This window comes from Pteronotus mesoamericanus, unplaced genomic scaffold (genome assembly GCF_021234165.1).
Source record: "Pteronotus mesoamericanus isolate MK-2021 breed Mesoamerican mustached bat unplaced genomic scaffold, CSHL_Meso_final contig_46, whole genome shotgun sequence".
Lineage (NCBI taxonomy): Eukaryota > Metazoa > Chordata > Mammalia > Chiroptera > Mormoopidae > Pteronotus > Pteronotus mesoamericanus.
This window is the reverse complement of record NW_026555170.1, coordinates 2,010,840-2,030,794: the sequence shown is the minus strand read 5'-3', so window position 1 is coordinate 2,030,794 and position 19,955 is coordinate 2,010,840. Positions and strand designations below refer to the sequence as shown.

Here is a 19,955-nt window from a genome sequence, read left to right as displayed (position 1 = left end):
GCATGTGCTCTCTCTAAAATCAATAAATTTTCTTTAAAAAAAAAAACAAAACCATGCAGTCTGGCAGGAATCAACCTAGTGTGGTGGTCCCAACAAAGCCTTCCACTTTCACCCCAGCTTCAACCCTAACAGACTTCGACCCCCTACCCCGAGCACGCCCAAGTGCTAGCCCCAGCCGCAACATCCCGTTTCTAAAGTTCCTCAGTTCCTCGAAAGGAGAAAGAGGTTTCAGCGGAGCCTCATTTCCCTCCCCTACCTGGTAGCCCCAGGGGGCCGGGCCTCTCCCCAAACAGGGATGGAGCAACCAAGCTTCCCCTTCTCAGCAGCAGCCCCGCCCTCCCCCCTCATAAATCACTTACCAGCCAGCTCCACACCTTCCACTTGTGCTGCGGCGTCCGGCGCGTCCGTCCTGTCCCATCAGTCCTAACCTGTTCCACCCCGACTGTGCCACCCAGCGCTGCCAGCACCGCCGCCAGGTGAGGGGCCCCGACGGGCTCTGGGCTGCTGAGCCCCGCGATGCTGTCTGGGATCTGCGCGCACCCAGCCGGCCCCAGCGAGGTGGGGTGCGGACCAGCTCGGGCCTGTGGGGCCAGCAAAACTGGCCCCATGCCGGGACCTCACACGGGGGAGTGCGGGCTTGGGCACAGCGAGCAACTCCTCCCCGATGCTCTGTGCGGGGCTTTGACCAGAAGTGGAGAATGCCAAGGACCCCAAGTCCCGCGTCACCCGCCTGTCTTTTGCAAGGAGCTTTGGGTGGGGAATCTATTAAGAAATGGGTCCTAAAAGCGGTCAGCTGGTCGACCTCTAGGGATGGTCTGTGCAGCGGGGGCTTGAGACTGTGGCAAGTGTCCACACATTTCCTGGCATGGGTCCTTGAGCAGGTTTCTTGGTTGGGTGTCTGGTTTGGTGGATGTCTATGGGGTGGGGGGCGGGGAGGGGGGATGCGCTAGAAGGAAAGACTCTCCTCTGCAGTGCGGGAAGTTTCTCTAGGTAAGTCTGAGAGGAGTCTTCAGAGAGTGTCTCTGGATGGGTCTGGAGTAATCTCTGGTTCAAGATAAGATCACCTGTCATCTGGCTGAGATCAGATCAACCCTCTGAATGGAGGTTTGCTGGCTGGGCTGGCTGGGCTGGCTGGGGTGTCCTGGGTAAAGAAGTCTGAGAAGGTGACCGGAGCCTCCCTGCCTCTTCCATACAGACATGATGGAAGGTCCTCGTTCAGACGTGGGCCGCTGGGGCGGGAACCCCTGGCAGCCCTCCGCCACACCATCCCCAGAGCCAGAGCCAGAGCCAGACACATGGTCACGCAGAGGGAGCCGTTCCTTCTGGGCTCGCTGCTGTAGCTGCTGCTCCTGCCGGAGTGGGGCAGATGACGACTGGGGAACTGAGCCCCGCAGAGACCGAGGGTCTGGCTCCAGGGGTGGAGGATCCAGGTCGGGGGGCCGAAGAAGGCCTGACTCTCGGGGCTCAGGTTCCCGCCGACCTATCTCGCGGGGCAGCGGTGTGAACGCAGCTGGAGATGGCACGATCCAAGGTGAGACTGGCCTGTCCATCTTAGCTGAGAGCCAAAAGGCCTTAATGGGGACTGAGACTCATCCTGGCATCTCTGGGGGCCTGGGAAGCTAGTGATAGCCCTGGGCTCCCCATGAGGCTTCACTGACCAGGAGCTGTGACTTTGCAGAGGGCATGCTGGTGGTGACCGGTGTGGACCTGCTGTGTTCACGCTCGGACCAGAACCGCCGAGAGCACCACACAGATGAGTTCGAGTATGATGAGCTGATCCTGCGCCGTGGGCAGCCTTTCCACATGGTCCTCTACCTGTCTCGGCCCTATGAGTCCTCCGACCGTATCACCCTGGAACTGCACATTGGTCAGTGGGGACTGTAGTGGGAAGGGTGAAAACTTGGGCAAGGGACCTGGCTAGCAGGGCCTCCCAGCCTTGGTATTAGGGTCAGAGGGGTGTCTTTGGGTTCCTCCCTCAGCTCGCTCCTCGGCCTCTGCCGGATGAGGCAGTTGCAAGTGTGTGTCCCTAGGGGTGTGTCGCAGGGAGAGTCTTGGTGTCCCCATTTTCCTAAGCTCACCCACTTCAAGCCTCCAGGAGCATCTCTCTCTATTCTTTCTTCTCGGGTGTTTGCTTCGGAGTTGCTGCCTCTGTGTGTCTTTCTGGGTCTGCTCTCCTTCCCCAGGGTGTGGCTGGCTCTCTACTCTCTCTGTCCAAGTTCATCACTGCGTTTCCTCTGTCTCCATGGCCCAGGGCAGGTGCCTCCCTTACCGCGTTGCTTGGTGGCCGTAGACTGAGCAGGCTGGTGATTACCCTGCTGCCGGGGGCGGGAGACTCCTCGTACCCTTTGATTAGAACTTGACCTTGTCCACCCCACCTCTCATTTCCCAAGTACCCCACCACCTCCACCAGGGATGCCCTGGGCTCTAGAAGCGGCAACTGCAGGGAGCAGGCAGGTTTGGCCCTCAAGATCTGGACTGCCCATTCACATGAAGTGGGGCATCTGGACCCAGCCAGGGCTGGTACAGTCAATCAGGCAGAGGGTGACGGTGGCCTGGTCCCTCCTGCCCACCTCTGAGTTCAGTGTCAGGGAAACAGGTTTGGGATGTTGGACTGGGTCCCTGCCCTGGCATGTGGGCAAGCATCAGGCGGGGACAGAGTTGCCCTCAGAGGCGATGTAAGGCGATGGCCCAACTCAGGGACACGCACACACTGTCTCATACGCATTCTGGGTGGGGCTGAGAGAAGTCTAAGGCTCCGTCTCCTCTACCTCAGGGAGGCCTCACCGGCTAATTACTGCTTTCCCCATTCCAGGAAACAACCCCGAAGTGGGCAAAGGCACCCATGTGATCATCCCAGTGGGCAAAGGGGGCAGTGGAGGCTGGAAGGCCCAGGTGACCAAGTCCAGTGGACAGAACCTAAACCTACGGGTCCACACCTCCCCCAATGCCATCATCGGCAAGTTTAAGTTCACAGTCCGCACACACTCAGCGGCTGGCGAGTTCCTGTTGCCTTTCGACCCCAGCAATGAGATATACATCCTCTTCAATCCCTGGTGTCCAGGTGAGCCTGCCGGAGTCAGGAGCGGGGGGATAGACAAGAGAGGAGGCAGGTTGGGCTTCCTTTCCTAGGATCCAGCTAGGTGCCTGGACGCCTGGCCCTAGGAGAAGCCAGCTTCCCATTGTCCAGGTGAGGGGATCTAGGTCCTATGTCAAAAGATGATCCCCTCAGGTCACACAGCCTCACCTCTCCTGGTTAAGGGCCCTAGTTATAGCCACCCTCCTCTCACCGCCTCCGACGTGTTCCCTCTGCCCTTCCTGGGAGCAGTGTTTTTAGGCTAGTGGTGTCCCTGTTCGTCCTCTGTGCACATGAGTCCTGCAGAATTGACCGAGGGCAGGTGGGGCCCAGAGAAAGGGCTGGAGTGAATCAGGCATGTGTATTTTGGGGGCGCAGAGGACATCGTGTACGTGGAACATGAGGACTGGCGGCAGGAGTATGTGCTTAATGAGTCTGGGAGAATTTACTACGGGACTGAAGCACAGATTGGTGAACGGACCTGGAACTATGGCCAGGTACAGCTGGCCAAGGCCTCAATGCGCTCGGGGGTGCGAGAGGCGGGTGGGGTGGGGTGGGGTGGGGTGGGAGAGAAGATGCTGGCCGAGGGGTCCAACTTGGCTACAATGGGCTGTGGTCACCTCTGCCCTTCCTCCTTCCAGTTTGACCATGGGGTGCTGGATGCCTGCCTGTACATCCTGGACCGGAGGGGCATGCCATATGGAGGCCGTGGGGACCCAGTCAGTGTCTCCCGGGTCATCTCTGCCATGGTGAGCACCCTCGTGGCTCTGAGCCCTACTGTGTGTATCTGCCTGCTGCCTGCCTTGCCGCCCACTCCTGGCCTTTCTGATTCCTCCAGGACCCCAGCCCTGACCTGCCCTTGCAAAGGGTATGGTGGAAAGGGGCCTCACTCCTCCTCTCTCCATTGCCTGCCCCCCACCCCACCCTTCCTGGCTCCTGTCCCAGCTCTTATGGAATGTACGGCCAAACCCGATACTTGGCACACCCAGGATACACATTCCTGCGTCAGACCAGGGGTGGGAGGGCAGATGGCTCTGTGAGGGCTGGGCGGGACACAGCTAGATCCTGAGGCATTTAGGGGTGAGGGCTGGTTGCAGGGCCGGGGGCTGGGCTGGTGACCACAAGGCAGGCCCTGAGCCTCTCCTCCAACTCCTCACATCCCATTCTGTCCTGGGCAGGTGAACTCCTTGGATGACAATGGGGTCCTGATTGGGAACTGGTCTGGCGATTACTCCCGAGGCACCAACCCGTCAGCGTGGGTGGGCAGCGTGGAGATCCTCCTCAGCTACCTACACACCGGCTATTCTGTCCCTTACGGCCAGTGCTGGGTCTTTGCTGGTGTGACCACCACAGGTAGTGGAGGAACTGGGACAGGAGTGGCCGGGGCCCTACAGGAGGAGGGAGGGGAGCCAGGCCCCACCTTCATGAGCCCCGCCCAGTAGTCTCTATGGTGCAGGGGCAGGTGGGGGCGGTGGATGGTAGGCTGGCCTTAATTATCATTAATTAATGTTAACAACCACAGAGAGGCCCGGGGGGTAGGGGGAGGGACAGGCAGGGGCAAGGCCAGGCAGGTGGCCTGGCTTCCCCTAACCCCCAACACACCCTGACCCAAAGGTCTCCTGACCCTACTGACCCCTGCCCGAGCTTGGCAACCCCCGTCGCCCTTCTCCCCCTGCTGTGCCTCACCTGCTGCCTCACCTCTGCCCAACGCCTGCCCTGGCCCTGGGCCCTGAGCCCCACCCTACCTCCTCTGCTGCAGTTTTGCGATGCTTGGGCCTGGCCACCCGGACTGTCACCAACTTCAACTCAGCACATGACACAGACACATCCCTCACCATGGACATCTACTTTGATGAGAACATGAAACCTCTCGAGCACCTGAACCATGATTCCGTTTGGTGAGGCTGGGGCTGGGGCTGGACTACTCGTCCCTTGCCAGGAACAGTGACCTGAGACCTGGCTACCGAGGGGGTACTGCGGAGGCCCCGGACGGGCTGCTCAGACCCAGCACTCCCTCCGTGTCTGTCCAGGAACTTCCACGTGTGGAATGACTGCTGGATGAAGAGGTCGGATCTGCCCTCAGGCTTTAATGGGTGGCAAGTCGTGGATTCCACACCCCAGGAGACCAGCAGTGGTGAGACAGGGCCCTGCCTGGCTCCTCTACCCCACTTTGGCTTCTCCCCATATCCCCAATCTATACAGACTCCAGGGTCGGCGCTGAACTGGGCCTTGGAGCCAGGTCCCTTAACCCCATGGTTCCTTGAACCAGCTTATCAGCCATGTGCCCTTTGGTTTATTTTTACTTTTCTGCGTAACTATGTGCCTAAGTTTTATTCATGTGTAGTGGTTAATATACTCCGATGGCTCGAGAGTCAAAGGATTCAAGAGAATTCAGTGGCAGGTTTTCCTCCCCCAACCAATCCACTATTCTCATTTGCCTGCTTCTATATTCTCATTTTTGACTTCTATATCCTGGGGATAATTAATTGAAGGACCCTTTTATGTATGTATTTTTAAAGTTTAAAAAATGATTATTATAAGTACTACAGGCTTGAAAGGGGAAAAAATGCAGAATTGAATAATGTAAAATGTAAATATTTCCTATTCTCTCTCAGGAGGTTTTTGTTTTGTTTTGTTCTAAGTAGATGTCTAGGTCCCACCACAGACCTGATATATCAGACATGGCAGGGATGGATTCTAAGAATCTATGTATTTGAATGTTTCCCTGGGGATGCTAAGATCAGCTGGGTTTGGGACCCACTCCAAGCCCTTCTGAGACACGTGGTAAATGGTGGCTCAGAGAGGTGGAGTGACTTTCTCTAGGACACGGAGCATTAGGTCAGCAGCGGAGCGAAGCCAGTCCCTGACTTCCTTCCTTCTTGATGTGCCTTCTCACTTTCACCAAGTCCTCTTCTGTCTGTTCCATTGCTCACTATGAGTAATATGTCTAGTGTAGAAAAAATTAGGGTTCAGACAGGTTCAAGGAAGAAAGCAACCCCTATACCCAGCCCTGAGAGATAACTACTAATGACATGACCTACCGGTATCTTTTCCACAAGACACATGTTGGCAAAAATTAGACCTGCCCTATACTGTGTTCTCAAACAGGTCCCTCCCCTTCCCACCTAACACTGCAGCCCCAGGCAGCCAGCCTGCCCCTCAGGCTGCCTTCCTGCCGCCTCTCCCCTCTTCACCCTGGGTACGAGTGTCCTCACTTAGCCCACATTTCTCCTCTGGTCTCTGGACAGACCCTTCCCTTTCAATCATCCCTAAGGACAGTGCCCCCCCCCCCCCCGAGTTGTGCGACCCAGCGATGCCTGTGGTGCTGGAAAAGGCTAGCCCAGGTCCCTGGGAGAACTGAGTTCTGGTCCCCATGACCAGCAGGCAGGGGCTCTGGGGCCAGCCAGCCTCAGGCTTGTGTCCAGCTTGCTTACTTCTTAGATATGTCACCTTGGGCAGGTTCTTTGCCTCATTGAGCTCTGATGTTCTTTTTTGTAACATGAGGATAATATGTACCATATAGGGTGCTTGGGAGGATCAAATGAGAAATCAAATATTAGAGAGACTAGCAATATGCCTGGACCACAGTAAATATTAGCTCCTTAGCTCCTTCCACTTGCTTACATCCAGCTGTCTTGTGAGATCCAGCATCTACCTGGCCTCTCTGAGCCTCAGTTTCCCCATCTATGAAAAAATACCATGGTGTTAGGTGTTTTCTAAGATTCCTTCCTGTTGGATGCCCCTCACTTCCTGTCCCGTATCTCTCCTGCCAAGCCTCCTCCCTGTCAGCCATCTCGTCTAAAAAACCCTCCTGAGCATGATGAGGTCAGACTATTTTCCACCGGTCCCCCTCATGGCCGTGGTGTTATTAATCTCCCAGCCAGCAAGCAGAGTTACCATGGGCTCTGGATTTGTCCTGACATAGAGGGTCCTGACCTCTGGGGATCACAGCCAGCCAACATCCAATTTTAGCCAGTGTAGGAAGAGTGTGTCAATGATTTGGTTAACAATGCAGGCTTGTCCCCAGGGTTGGCCCTGCCACCCACTGACTGAGGCCAAACAGAAACGCACTCTTCTGTTTACCCTCCCTGGATCGGATTGGGTGGCAGCTGACTGCCAGGGAGAGGGCACGAGGCCTGGATGGGTGGGCCTCTCCACAGGATCTGAGGGTCCCGCTTCGGCCTCCATGGATCTCTCACCTCCATCCTGCCCTGACTCCCCCAGGCATCTTCTGCTGTGGCCCCTGCTCTGTGCAGTCCATCAAGAATGGCCTGGTCTACATGAAGTACGACACACCCTTCATTTTTGCTGAGGTGAGGGTTGCGCTCCACATACCTTCTTGAACAGTCTGGAGGGCCAAATAATGGCATAGTCCTGGGTTCTCTGGTCCTGACTTCACCGCTGACTGACCAGCTGTGTGTCCTTGGGCAAGTCATTCTAAGAGTCTTCGTTCTCTCAACTGTAAAGGGAAATAATAATGTCTGCTGTGCTTCTCGTACCCAGGATCAAAAGAAATAATGGGTATGAAACGGCTTTACAAGTCATAAAGTCAGCGAACGAGCATAAGGGATTACTGTTATTAATGCCAAAGTGCTTTGCGAGGAGCCTCCCAGACCAGCCTCCCTGCTCTCTGGCTTCATCTGGCTCAGTTTGGAAAAGTCTCCCTTTTGGCTCTGCCAGGAAGCTCCCGGCCTTTAGACCTAGTCCTCCCTGCTGCTCTGAGGATCAGGGGAAGGTAGCTGAAGTCAGGTCCAACCGCAGGCCCTGTGGCTTGCTCACACTCCCCTACCCTCTCCCAAAAGGTAAACAGTGACAAGGTTTACTGGCAGCGACAGGACGATGGCAGCTTCAAGATTGTGTACGTGGAGGAGAAGGCCATTGGCACACTCATCGTCACAAAGGCCATTGGCTCCAACATGCGTGAGGATATCACCCACATCTATAAGCACCCAGAAGGTACCCAACCCGGCCAGCTCAGGCCCATGCCAAATGTTCTTGCTGAGCATGCACCCACCCTCACAGTAGCTGTCGTCTCAACTTTGACCCTCAACCCCCAGGCTCAGAAGCAGAGCGGAAGGCAGTGGAGACAGCAGCTGCCCATGGCAGCAAACCCAATGTATATGCCACCCGGGACTCGGCTGACGATGTGGCGATACAGGTGGAGGCCCTGGATGCAGCGATGGGGCAGGACCTGGTGATTGGCGTGGTGCTGACCAATCGCAGCAGCAGCAGCCGCACTGTGAAGCTCCACCTCTACCTCTCAGTCACCTTCTATACCGGTGTCGCAGGGTCCGTCTTCAAGGAGAACAAGGAGGAAGTGGTGCTGGCTCCAAAGGCCTGTAAGTGCTCCCTCCCCATCCCTGCTAGACACCGGGCACCCAGGGCTGTGGCCATGGAGACTCCGGGAGGCCAGGTCTGGGAAAGCAGGCCTTCGTGACACCATGCCTCCTCTCCCCAGCGGAACGCGTGACCATGCCTGTGGCCTACAAGGAATACCGGCCGCAGCTTGTGGACCAGGGGGCCATGCTGCTCAATGTCTCAGGCCATGTCAAGGAGAATGGCCAGGTGCTGGCCAAGCAGCACACCTTCCGTCTGCGCACCCCGGACCTCTCCCTCACGGTGAGGGCAGCTGGCTAGAGCGTGAGGGGTGGCCAGGGGCTGAGGGAAATCGGAGTGGAAGGGGCCAGGGCACTATGTCAGGAACAGGCTGGCCTGACAAGCAGTTCCAGGAGGAACAGGTCAGGGATTGGCCCTGGGCTCCCATACTTCAGTTTTCTCATCTGTAAAATGAGATCTCATCTTCCCGATTCTGTGGTGACTTCGGATGAGCACTGGCTTGGAGTTTCGTCTCTGGTTTACACAGAGCCTCCTCTCAGGGGCAGAAATGTGGGAGTCAAGCAGGTTTGCATCCCTCTCTGTGCAATGTATGGACCCCATGTGTTTGGATAGGATCTCTCATGTGGGGATGTGTCTCTTTTTCTCTCAGTTGTTGGGAGCCGCTGTGGTTGGCCAGGAATGCGAAGTACAGATTGTTTTCAAGAACCCTCTGCCTGTCACCCTCACCAACGTTGTCTTCCGGTTGGAGGGGTCCGGGCTACAGAGACCCAAGATTCTCAACGTAGGGTGAGTTTGGCATCTCCTTGCCTGCCTCCTGGTCTGCCCTGGGCCTCACATTGCTTCCTCACTTGGTCAGGATCGTCAGGGTGGTACGGTCTGTCAGGGTCCAACAAGGCAGCTTGGGGCCAGCCAGCAATACCTCCTGACTCAGTTCAGCCCAAGCAGCGAGTTTAAGGAGACCTGCCGCATGTGTGGTGTTGTGCTGTGTCCCCGCCCTGCCTCACCATCTCATTAAGGAGCTAAAACGTCAGGTAGGAATCATTAGCAACTCATCCCTAATGTTGTGCAGCACTCAGAAGTTGACCATGCACTTTCAGGAATATTTTCTCATTTGGGAGATCACAAAAACCCTTTAAAGTACATTAGAGACCATCATATAATTAAAAGCAAAGCTTTGGGATCCTAAAAATGTGGATTCAAGTTCCACCTCCATCACTCACTGGCTATGTGCCCTTGGGCAAGTGTCTTTTCTCCTCTGAGCCTCATTTTTCTCACCTGTAATGTGGGGACAACAGTAGGACCTGGTTCTGAGGGCCATTGTAAAGATTAAATGAGATGATGCACGTAAGGCATTTAGCATGTATTTGGTACAAAGGTAGTGCTCTGCTGGTAGTTTCTATGTTGATTTGTGCCACCATCAATCCGTCTTTACAGAGGGAGAACCTAATGGCCACGTCTTAAGGGTCTCACAGTTCATAAGGGCCAGACTCTGCTCTGCCCATGTGGCACACACCATGTAGACTCTTAAGCCTGTTGCTTGGTTGGTGCCATGAGGGCTGAGCAGCAGTTCCAGAGGAGGGGCGCTGCACCCCAGGCCTTTTCCAGAGCACCTGGGCCTGGGCCTGGGCCAGGCGAGGCTCTGTGAGGGCCTCACCCAGTGCTGTGTTCCTGGGCCTGTGCTGTCCTCTCCGACACAAACGCACACAAGCTGCCCTGTCACTTCCCAGGAGCAGCACAAAGGAAAGCCTGGAAGGCCAGAGGCTGACATTTAAGGTCAGCAATCTGGGAACCCGGGCATGCATTTTCTTCTTTAGACAGAGAGCCAGAGGGAAAGTGATGGCCCATGTGGAGGGGCTGGGTGGGGGAAACAGATGGTCCCTGTCCACCCTGCTCCCCACCCCCGCCACACACACACACACACACACACACACACACACACACAGTCGCAGCAGGCTCTGCCTTGCTGGTGGCCTCCACTTTTCCCAACTGGACAAAGCTGAAAAGGTTGTTTTCCTGATCTTTGCCCAGCCTGAACCTTGAATGGTGTCATATGTCACAAAGGAGTGCCTTCCCTTGTTTCCCTGCCAGGCGCGTGCAGCTTAGAGAGTGGAGCTGGGTCTCCCCAATAGCTCCCCCTGCAGGCGTCTCTCACCTGCAAATGATAGAGGGAAGTTCTGTTCTGAGGGATCCCCAGAGCTGGACTCCCGTCAGCAGCCCTGCCAGACCAGACCTTTGAGTCTTGCCCCCGCCTGGGAGTAAGGAAAGGACCACTGAGCTGAGCAGGGAGGCCTGGCCCATCTCTTCACCTGTCAGCTCGTAAAAATTCCCCCCTTCCCACTTAAAGGCCCCAGTCTCCCCACCAGTAAATTAGAGTTGGATGATGGTTTCTCAAGGCAGGCTGGCCTCACCTGTGGCTCCTCAGCTGCTGCTAGCCCAGGCCGGGGACACCAGGACAATTGAGAGCCCCAAGGGGGGAGTCCCTGGTCTTCTGGTTCAGATATATTGGATTCCAAGGTGGGTGTTACTTTGCTCTCATTTGCACATCAAAGGCTGTGGTAAAGAACCCCATTAGAGCATAAGGTGTGCCACCCAGGGTGGTAAAGAGCCACTTAATAAACATTCCAGAACTTACTCCTCCAGATGGCTATTGTCACCACCAAACCAGTCACCAGGAGAGGCTGAAAGTCTGCTCCAAACCCTTCTCGGGAATTTCCCCCAGAGCCTGATTCATATTCTCTAGTGAATGTCCCTAGGGTGGCCTTCCTCAGTCAGAAATAAAGTTTGGCTGTAGAGGAGGGACCAGATATGCATGTGTGATTGGGTGCTCGTGGCGCACGCGTGCGTATGTGTGTGCGCGGTTTTCATTGACTCTGAAGAAAAATCCAAGAGGAGTTTTAAATAATGTTTCAAGCACTGGCAACATGGCTGAACAAGTACAGAACTGAAACTGACAATGCTAATTTTGGATGTCTAAATTCTGGTGTCCGTGTCAGGGGGTTGGTTTCATTGCCTGAGCTCATTGTCACAGGCACATTCCAGCCTCAGCAGCTGATGTGCTCGGCTTAAACTCACAAACACGGGTGTGGCAAACGTCTCACCTGACACTAAGACCAGGGCAGGGAGAGATCTTGACATCCCATGCTGGAACCTGGAAAGCCATTTTCCCTGGAAGTAACATAAATAAAAGCCATGTGCTGAAAAAAACACAGTGTGATTATAGAATAGGACAAGAAGAACTATGTCTCTGTGGAAAAGTGGGCACAAATTAAAAACACAAATTTGTAACCAGCCAGGGTACAGGATACAGGGTATAGACTTAATTTCTAGTTATCTGTTATGATAGAAAATCTAGAGATTAAGTCTATAACTTAACAGTTAGGCTTTATGTATTTCCCTGCCTCCCCCAGCTTCCCTCCTTCATGGAGCTCGAAGACACTTTCAAGACCATCTGATCCTACCCCCTTATTTTATATTCACTTCTGTTTCACAGACCAGAAAGTGAGGATCAGAGAAGTTCAGTAACTTGTCTTAAACCACACAGCTAACGGTGGTAGAAGAAGGAGTACAGAGTGGTCCAGGGACGCCCCTGGCAAGCAGGCTCCAAGCAGGGAGAGCTCGTCCCTGAAGTTGGGGTGTTGATTCATTCCCTTGGAGGACTGAGGTGTCCACACGGGGTGTGGCTCCAGAGAGGGTCCCCAAGGCAGGCTTGGGTTGAGTAGGAGGCCAGAGGTAAGTGTTTAGGCATAGGCAGGAAAGGCTAGATGCTAACAGGCCTGAACAGGTGCTCTATAAATGCAGTCACATTCAGTGTATAAAGCACACGTGCAGATTGCTGGAGGAGCTCAGAGAAAGGCCAGATTCATTTTCCTGAGGGTAGGAGGTGCTCCAGGGAGCCCTCAGTGAGGAAGTGATGTGGGCCTGCACTGGCAGCCAGGGCAAAGCATGAAAAAGGAGGTGTGTTCAGGGAAGGGAAAGAACCCATCAGGGCTGGTGGGCAGGAGGAATGGTGGGGGATGACCAGGCTGTGCAGGCAGGCAGGCTGAGTCAGAGTGAGCCTGTGCGGCAGGTTAGGGAGCTGCAGTCTCATTCCATGAGCACCAAGGAAGCCAGGCCCTTGAAGGGTTCAGTTCAAGTTCAAGTGGTTAGAGAAAAGAATGGAAAAATGAGATGGGAAGCAAGGAGGTCATTTAGAGAGCTGGTGAAACTATGATTTCCGGGAGGGTGGCCTGGGAATAGATTTTCGAGATCCATGAAGAAGGGAGAAAATAAAAGCACTGAAGTGTGTGTGTGTGTGTGCGCGTGCGCGCGTGCGCGTCTCACACACAAACATGTATGTCAGTTTAAACATGCCAACTATCTGTTCTTGGGAAGGACTTCCCTTTTGTTCTGAAAACACTTTTTCAAAGTTTTGGGGTATCACAATTCTTCTTTGGAAAGATTATTGTGGCAGAGGATAATTAATTTTCCTGCACTTTCTTTCTTGGTAAAACAGGAAATATTTGGCAGTACTGTGTTGAACTCCAAAGTCTCCAAATGAAGTTTGTTGGTCTTGGAAACCCTGTGTGGGGCGGGGATGCTCTGGTTAGGCAGCAATGGAGACGAGAGGGTGGCAGTACAACAGTTTTGTCCAGGTGTTCGTGGGAGGAGAAGGACAAATTTCTAGCTCAGGCAGCTGTGTGGGTGGCTGCTGATCTGGCCGAGTGGAGGCGGCCTTGGGACTCAGGCTTTGTCCTGGTCTCGGGTGTGGGAATTCCAGCTGAGCCCAGAAGTGCCTGGAGGGCTCCACCTCTGTTCCTGTCCTGCTCGCCCCATCAGTCCTTCCTCCCCACCCCACCCCCAGTCACCCCAGGCCCATGACCCTCTCTCTGCCCACAGGGACATCGGGGGCAACGAGACAGTGACGCTGCGCCAGACGTTCGTGCCTGTGCGACCAGGCCCCCGCCAGCTCATCGCCAGCTTGGACAGCCCACAGCTCTCCCAGGTGCATGGTGTCATCCAGGTGGACGTGGCCCCAGCATCCGGAAGTGGGGGCATCTTCTCAGGCACTGGAGGGAACAGCCGCTCAGGGGAAAACATCCCAATGGCTTCTCGAGGTGGGGCTTAGCCCTGGGCCAGGAGCAATGGGACTGGAGTCAGATGAACAAGGACACTGCCTCAAGACAGGGGTTCGCTGTAGAGCGGCTCTCCAGGGGCTCAGGTGGGGAGGCCAGGACACCTGGGGAGGGAGCCTATCTTCACTTGCACTGGGCGACACAGAAGGTAATAAACTGTTTTTTAATGAAGCTGCTGTTCTGTCCATCTATCAGTCCATGCTGGGCCAAGCAGTGTTCTGGGGATGCACTTGGCATTTCTGGTGCCCCTGTTTCTGAGAAACATGGCTGGCAGGTCCGATGCCACCAGCTCAGCAGCTCTTGAGATTGAGCCTGCTTGGCATCAGACAGCCTCCTGTGCTTATCTGACCAATCTGCCCCCACCCCAGGGTGCTTCTACTGGCCAGAGGCCTTTAGAAGTCCCCTGGGTTTAGGTGGGACTGCCCCTTCCCATGGCACCCACTGTGAGAGAGAAGGACCTAAATTCCCTTTTGTAGCACATGTTCGAGGTAGAAATAAGCTGGAATACTCTGAGTAGCAAAAGCCACTTTCCAATATTTGTTTCCAAATATCTTCGACTTTTTATAAAAGTAACACATGTTCCGAACTGTAAAGAAGAAATTGACAATAATCCTCATCTGCCACCATGTACAGATAAGAACTGTTAACACCATGTTTCTTAGGCTACTTCCCCGCCCCCCTCCGCCCCCCGCCCCAAGTAACCTTGGTTGAGCATTTTCTCCCAGCATTGAATACTGGTTGAAAACATATTTAAAGACTGGAGGACAGCCCTCGCTTCCAGGCTGCCCCCCCCACTGGCCCTCCAGAGTCCAGCTGTCCTCCTCACTCTCCTTGGCCAGGGCCTCTGCCCCTGCCTCCGCTCAGCCTTGGGTGTTGGGATGACCGCAGCCTCCGCCCCAGGCTCCCTCTCCTCCAGCTGCACTCTGCCCAGGTGAGTCCTGCCAGACTTGGGGTTTAAGGACCACTGGTTCCCCAAATGTGGCTCCCCCAATTGTACCTGTTTTCGTTGAACCTCAAACTTGTATATTTATGGCCGCCTGCACATCTCTGCTGGGTGTTTCATAGCCTGTCCCACCAAGCAAAATAGATCGAAGATCAAACTCCTGTCTCTAGCATGTCTCCCTGCAGCCTCCCCCATATCGGTAAATGGCAACTCTATCTTTTCAGTTTCCTGGGTCCAAAATCTTGGAGTCATCCTTGACTCCTTTCTTTCTCTCACATCCCTCATTCAGTCTGTCAGCAAATCTTGATGGTTTATCTCCCATTCCTCTGGCTCCTTGTCATCTCTACAGCCACCACGCTGCCGAGCTGCCTTCATCTCTCACCTGGATTATTGCCCCTGCTTCCTAATCGTATCCCCACACCCACTCTTACCCTTTGATACTCTGCTCTCCACAAAGCAGCCAGAATGAGCAGGTGAATTTGATCTTGTCAGTCCTCTGCTCAAAAAGCTTCTGCTGGCTTCCCCAAAGCCGAGGTCCTTACAGTGCTCTGTGACTCGGCCCTCGGCTCCCCTTCCTGCCCCCGGCTCAATCTGTTCCAGGTCCCTGGCTCCTTCTTTCCCACAGGGCCAGATACATCCGTGCTCTAGCGCCTCTGCAGGGCTCAGCACTCTGCCGGAGAAGCTCTTCCCTAGACATCTCTGCGGTTTGCACCCTCATCTCCACCGTCCCATTCTAAAATTGCAACATCTTCCACTTGCTTTCCCTCTGCAGCGTGTGAGCCCCGCCTTGCCCTTTTCCCTCTTCTTCCCCTCAGGCTTGCGTTCCCTTTGCCCTTTTTCTCTCCTAAGCTCCAAGGGTCCTTCTTTTGCTTCTCTAACTTGTTTCCTGAGTGTGTGCAGCCCAGCTGGCTCACTTTTACTACCTCTGCAACTTTCTAAATTACCACTTGAAAAAAGTAAAAAAAAAAAAAAAAAAAAATACATTTGCAACATCCTCCACACTCCCTATCCTCCTTGTGCTTTATTTTCTTTCCTAGCACGTATCATCTGATGCTGTGTATGTTGAATTCTTTGTATAATTTGTTACCAAATTTTCTCTAGTGGTACTGCCCCATCCTAGCCCTCCCCCGCTTGGACTGAAGCACTAGCCCTTCTCAGTAGCCCTCCCCCTCCCCCGTCTATTCTCAACTTGGCAGCCAGGGAGATGTTTTTAAATGTCAGTCAGATCACGTCACTGACCTGCCCACACCCCCCAGTGGCTCCTCACCTCTCAGAATAATAGCTCTGGTCCTCCCTGTGGCCCTCAGGGGCCTCCAATTTTACCCCCCTACCCTCTTGTCACTCAGCTTCGCTTTTCCTGTTTTCTTGAAGCCTTCACCTGAGGGCCCTTGGACTTGCTCTTTCCTCTGCCTGGCACGCTCCGCACCCCTCCCCACCCCATATCTATGTGGCTGGCATCCTCCCTCCTTTGAGCTCTTTTCTCAACTATCTTAGTAAGGCCTTTTCTGGCCCTCCTGTTTGAAATTACAATCCATTCTGCTTCTCACTACCACTTTTCCCTGCATTACTTTTCGCCATAGCACTTCTCCCCATCCAACATACTAAATATTTTCACAGTGCATTTGCTTATTGTGCATCCCCTCCCTCAGCCAGAATACAAACTCCACAAGAGCAGTGATTTTTGTCTGATTTGTTCTCTGCTGTGTGCTCAGAATTTAGTGCCTAGAGATACTAAATTTTTGCTGGGTGAATAAGAATGAAGGCACTAATCTGTCTATAATAATCCATGTCATCTTCACAAGAACCTCTTTAGGCAGGCTGTACTGCTATGCCCCCTCCACAGATGAAGAAACTGAGGCACTAAGGGTTAGGTAATTTGTCAAAAGTCATTCAGCAGTCTAGAATGGGGTTAGAACCCAGGTAAAACCTATGGGATTAGAACTCTGGCTCTATAGCCTATATTCTCTCTCAGACTAAAAGGAGCCCCACAGAGCTCTTAATTCCACCACCAAACTGTTCTTCCACTAATTTGTTCCATCTCATTGTTACTATAGTGGCCCAGTTGTCCAAGCCATAAATATGCAAAGTCACCTGATTACTCGCTTTTCTCTCCTCCCCTATTAAATTCATCAGCAAGTCATCTCGGCTCTACCTCCAAAATATATCTGTCATTTTCTCCACTTACGCTGTCACTGTGCTCTCTCCCCAGAGAACTGCCATATCCTCCTGGTGAGTTTCCACTCTGTTCCTGAACAATCCAATTTATGCACAGCCAGTGAGTTTTCTAAACTCTAAATTGAATCCTGGTGCTCTCCTACTTAAAACCTTCATGTGTTTCCCCATTGCCCTTTGCACAATCCAAAGTCCTACCCTGATCTACCTGGCCCTGCAGACCTCTCTGACCCCATCTCCACCCCATGCCCTGGCTCTTCTGCCTCAGCCCACGGTCCTTCTGCTTCTCAGCTCCACCACCTTTTACTTAAGACTTATTCCCTGCTCTTCCTTCTGGATGAACACTCTTCCCCCAGGTGGTATGGCAAGGAGGTTGGGAGGGGACCCTCCTGTTATCAGGTCTCAACTCAAATGTCACTTACTCAGGGAGCTCTTCCCTGACCATCAATCTGATTTGTTTTCCTGCCTCCTAGTCTCCTTAGCATATTATCGTTTCATTTTGTGTCCTACCTAACACTTACTATTTAACATTAGTGTGTTAGTTTATTTATTAAATGCTGTCTCTTTCTCTAAAATGTGAGTTTCATAAGTGCTAAGACCTTATCTGTTTTGTTCACACACTATCTCAGGACCTAGAACAAGGTCTAGCATAGAGCTGAGCAAAAAAATGTTTGCTACTTACAAATTTAAAAGCAATAATTTGCAAAGTATGGCATGTTTAAGATGATTGATGTATTTTATTAAATTGGTTCCCAGAAAGTCTGAGCAGTAATACAACAGTATTTTTTTTTTTTTATTGTACACCTGGGAGAAAATGTGAGACTTTAAGGTTTCCAACAACTTTGTAACTTGCTTCACATTTGTTCATTTTATCCTGATCCCCTGTATTTATTAGAGGCCAAAAATGCTTCAAATCCTCAAAAAACAAACGAATGAACAAACAACAGAAAGGCAATGCTATCCTCCAAACAGTTAGAAGGAAACAAACAAATGTATGTTGGGTTCCTCCTATGAGTTAAGCTCAGATTGGGTGCTTTGTGGGTATCATCCTTTATTTCTCTAGACATGGAGATTAGAATCCCTGTTGTCCCAGCTTAAACTGTTCTGACCTCAGGCCTCTAGTTCCCCTCCTGCTAAAATGTAAGCCCTGCCAGGGCAAGGACCTTCTCTGTCCTACTTGTGGCTGATTCACAGTCCATGACACGTAGTAGGTGCTCAATAAATATCTGTTGAATGGAAGACGGACTAAATCAGAGGGTGATGGGGAGTCTGGAAGCTTGGAGGAGCAACGAAGGATTGTGTTTTGTAGCATTTGTAGGAAAAATGCCTGAGAGATGCCAAGAGCAACTCTAGGAAAGAGAGAGATAAATGGGCAACCCAGGGGGCTCTATAATGACCATCTAAGCAGAGCTCTTACTCTGTTTAGATGTGCCTCAGAAAACTTACTAGGAAAACCTATTTTATGCCATTTATTTATATGATTATTTCCTTCATACCCTTTATATAACAAAATGTGTATTTTTTTTTTTTAAACAAAATAAAGGTGTTCTTAGTCTTAGTTTCAAGAAGTCCACAAGAGTTGCTCTCTTAGTTGGCGCCCATGGGCAATGATGAGGCAGTCATTTTCTCTGAGTCCTGGTAACCTGTTTTGGTTCTCCTGGGACACCTGGTATACAAAGTTAATCCCTAGGGAAAAGGTAGGTTCTTTGCCTAGGGTTTCCTGAGTGTAAAGAACTAATATTTTCCTTGTTTCTTTCTGCCTCAAGATTTAAAGTTGGAAAGATTAGTGTGGATTATGGTAGCTTCATCTGAAGCTTGACCATAATCAGGGCCAGGACAGCAGGGAAGAAGACCATCCTAGGCCTGGAAAACTGGCCTGGATTTGAGGGTCCCTGAACTTCATGTTGGTGTGTTTACTTTGGCAAAACCTGAAGCTCCTGCTGCCTCTTGACTCAGGGAATAAAGTCTGGATCTGGGGATGGAATCCTGAGAGTTCAGGTAACAACCTCTGCAGGTGGTTTTCTACGGGGATGCTGAGTGGGTGGAAAACGTATGGCAGACCCTGAGAGCAGCAAAGCTCTCCCCAGCAAGCATGGGGGCTGCAAGGCCTGCGCCGGTGGTCAGGTTTCTTGGAAAATTCTGGGAGAGATAAAAACACCAAGAGGAAGATTTTTATCTTCCTGATAAAAAAATAAATAAGGTGAAATTAATCACAAATTTGAAAACAAATTTTTAGGGGGTCTGGGTGGAGGGGAGCAAAGGGGGGAAAATGGGACAACTGTAATAGGATAAACTATAACATTTAAAAAATTTTATAAAATATGACATGTTTCTCAGGTTTATGGATTGGACTATAGTGATTCCACATCATTTAAATAAAGTTAATTTTTAAAAATGGCTAGCTTCAGCTGTTCTAAAGTGCACTCCAGAAAGGGATTTTTGTCCACAGTTGGACCAGAATTTTTTTGGAGCCTCTGACTGGCAGGGTCCAGGTACAGTGATGGCTAATGGACCGATTTCTTCACTCACTTAACAATTAATGACATATGCCAAGCACTGGACTAAGTGCTAGAACACAGGACAAACCTAGTTCCTGCCCTATGGAACTTAGAGTCTGAGAAACATTAAATGAATAAATGCATGAGACAAAAGAGGGTAGATAGCTCTGAAGTGAAGGCATGTGAGCTAGCCTGGTGGTGGTGGTTAGGAAAGCTTTACCTAAATAGGTGACCCGGAGGATAGGCAGAGAGGGAAGGGAGATCACTCCAGGCAAAAGGAACAGCCTGTGCAAAGATCCTTGGTGAAAGGGAGTCTAGAAGAGTAAACAAGACAACAGTCATATGCCACATAGTGATGTTTGGTCAATGAAGGATCGTCTATATGACAGCGGTCCCATAATATTATAATGGAGCTGAGTAAGAAATGGGAGGATATAGAGTACAAAAGAAATGTGTTTTTTTCTAATGTAGCAGCATCTGTGGGGTTTGGCAATAGATTTCCTCTCACTCGCAGCACCTCAATTTTGACTGAGCAGATTACATCCCATTCGACCAGCCACTTACCTGTTTCTGCCCTGAGGAGCCTGTCCCTGCAATGCTACATATTCAGAGGGCGCTACAGCCTCCCAGAGCGAGCTTGGACTCTACATTGGAATCTACATTGCTGTAGATTCTTCATTGAGGACCTAAGGTCCTGTACAAGACACAGGTCCCCAAGAGCTACCTTAACAAGCGTTAAATGTCACTGCCACTTTAGTGAAAGTTTTCTGTGCTAGTGCGAAGCCAGGCTGTTCCTGTACTTTGGAAATATCTTTAGGTTG

At 52.1% G+C, this 19,955-nt stretch overlaps 1 protein-coding gene and 1 long non-coding RNA gene across 2 annotated transcripts; one reads left to right on the top strand and one right to left on the bottom strand.

Moving 5' to 3' along the window:
• Positions 1 to 1,197: 1,197 nt before the first annotated feature.
• On the top strand, positions 1,198 to 13,514 carry TGM1 (transglutaminase 1). Its single transcript, XM_054577755.1, has 14 exons — positions 1,198 to 1,531; positions 1,679 to 1,867; positions 2,813 to 3,061; positions 3,452 to 3,570; positions 3,715 to 3,822; positions 4,252 to 4,426; positions 4,833 to 4,971; positions 5,104 to 5,207; positions 7,298 to 7,386; positions 7,876 to 8,029; positions 8,131 to 8,412; positions 8,532 to 8,692; positions 9,060 to 9,196; positions 13,286 to 13,514. The coding sequence occupies exons 1-14, from the start codon at positions 1,198 to 1,200 to the stop codon at positions 13,512 to 13,514; spliced, it is 2,469 nt and encodes an 822-aa protein (XP_054433730.1).
• Positions 5,626 to 10,395, bottom strand: LOC129074061 (uncharacterized). Its single transcript, XR_008529504.1, has 3 exons — positions 10,348 to 10,395; positions 7,409 to 7,532; positions 5,626 to 6,020 (listed from the first exon to the last, which is right to left on the bottom strand). It is a non-coding gene; the product is annotated as an uncharacterized LOC129074061 (long non-coding RNA).
• Positions 13,515 to 19,955: the final 6,441 nt, after the last annotated feature.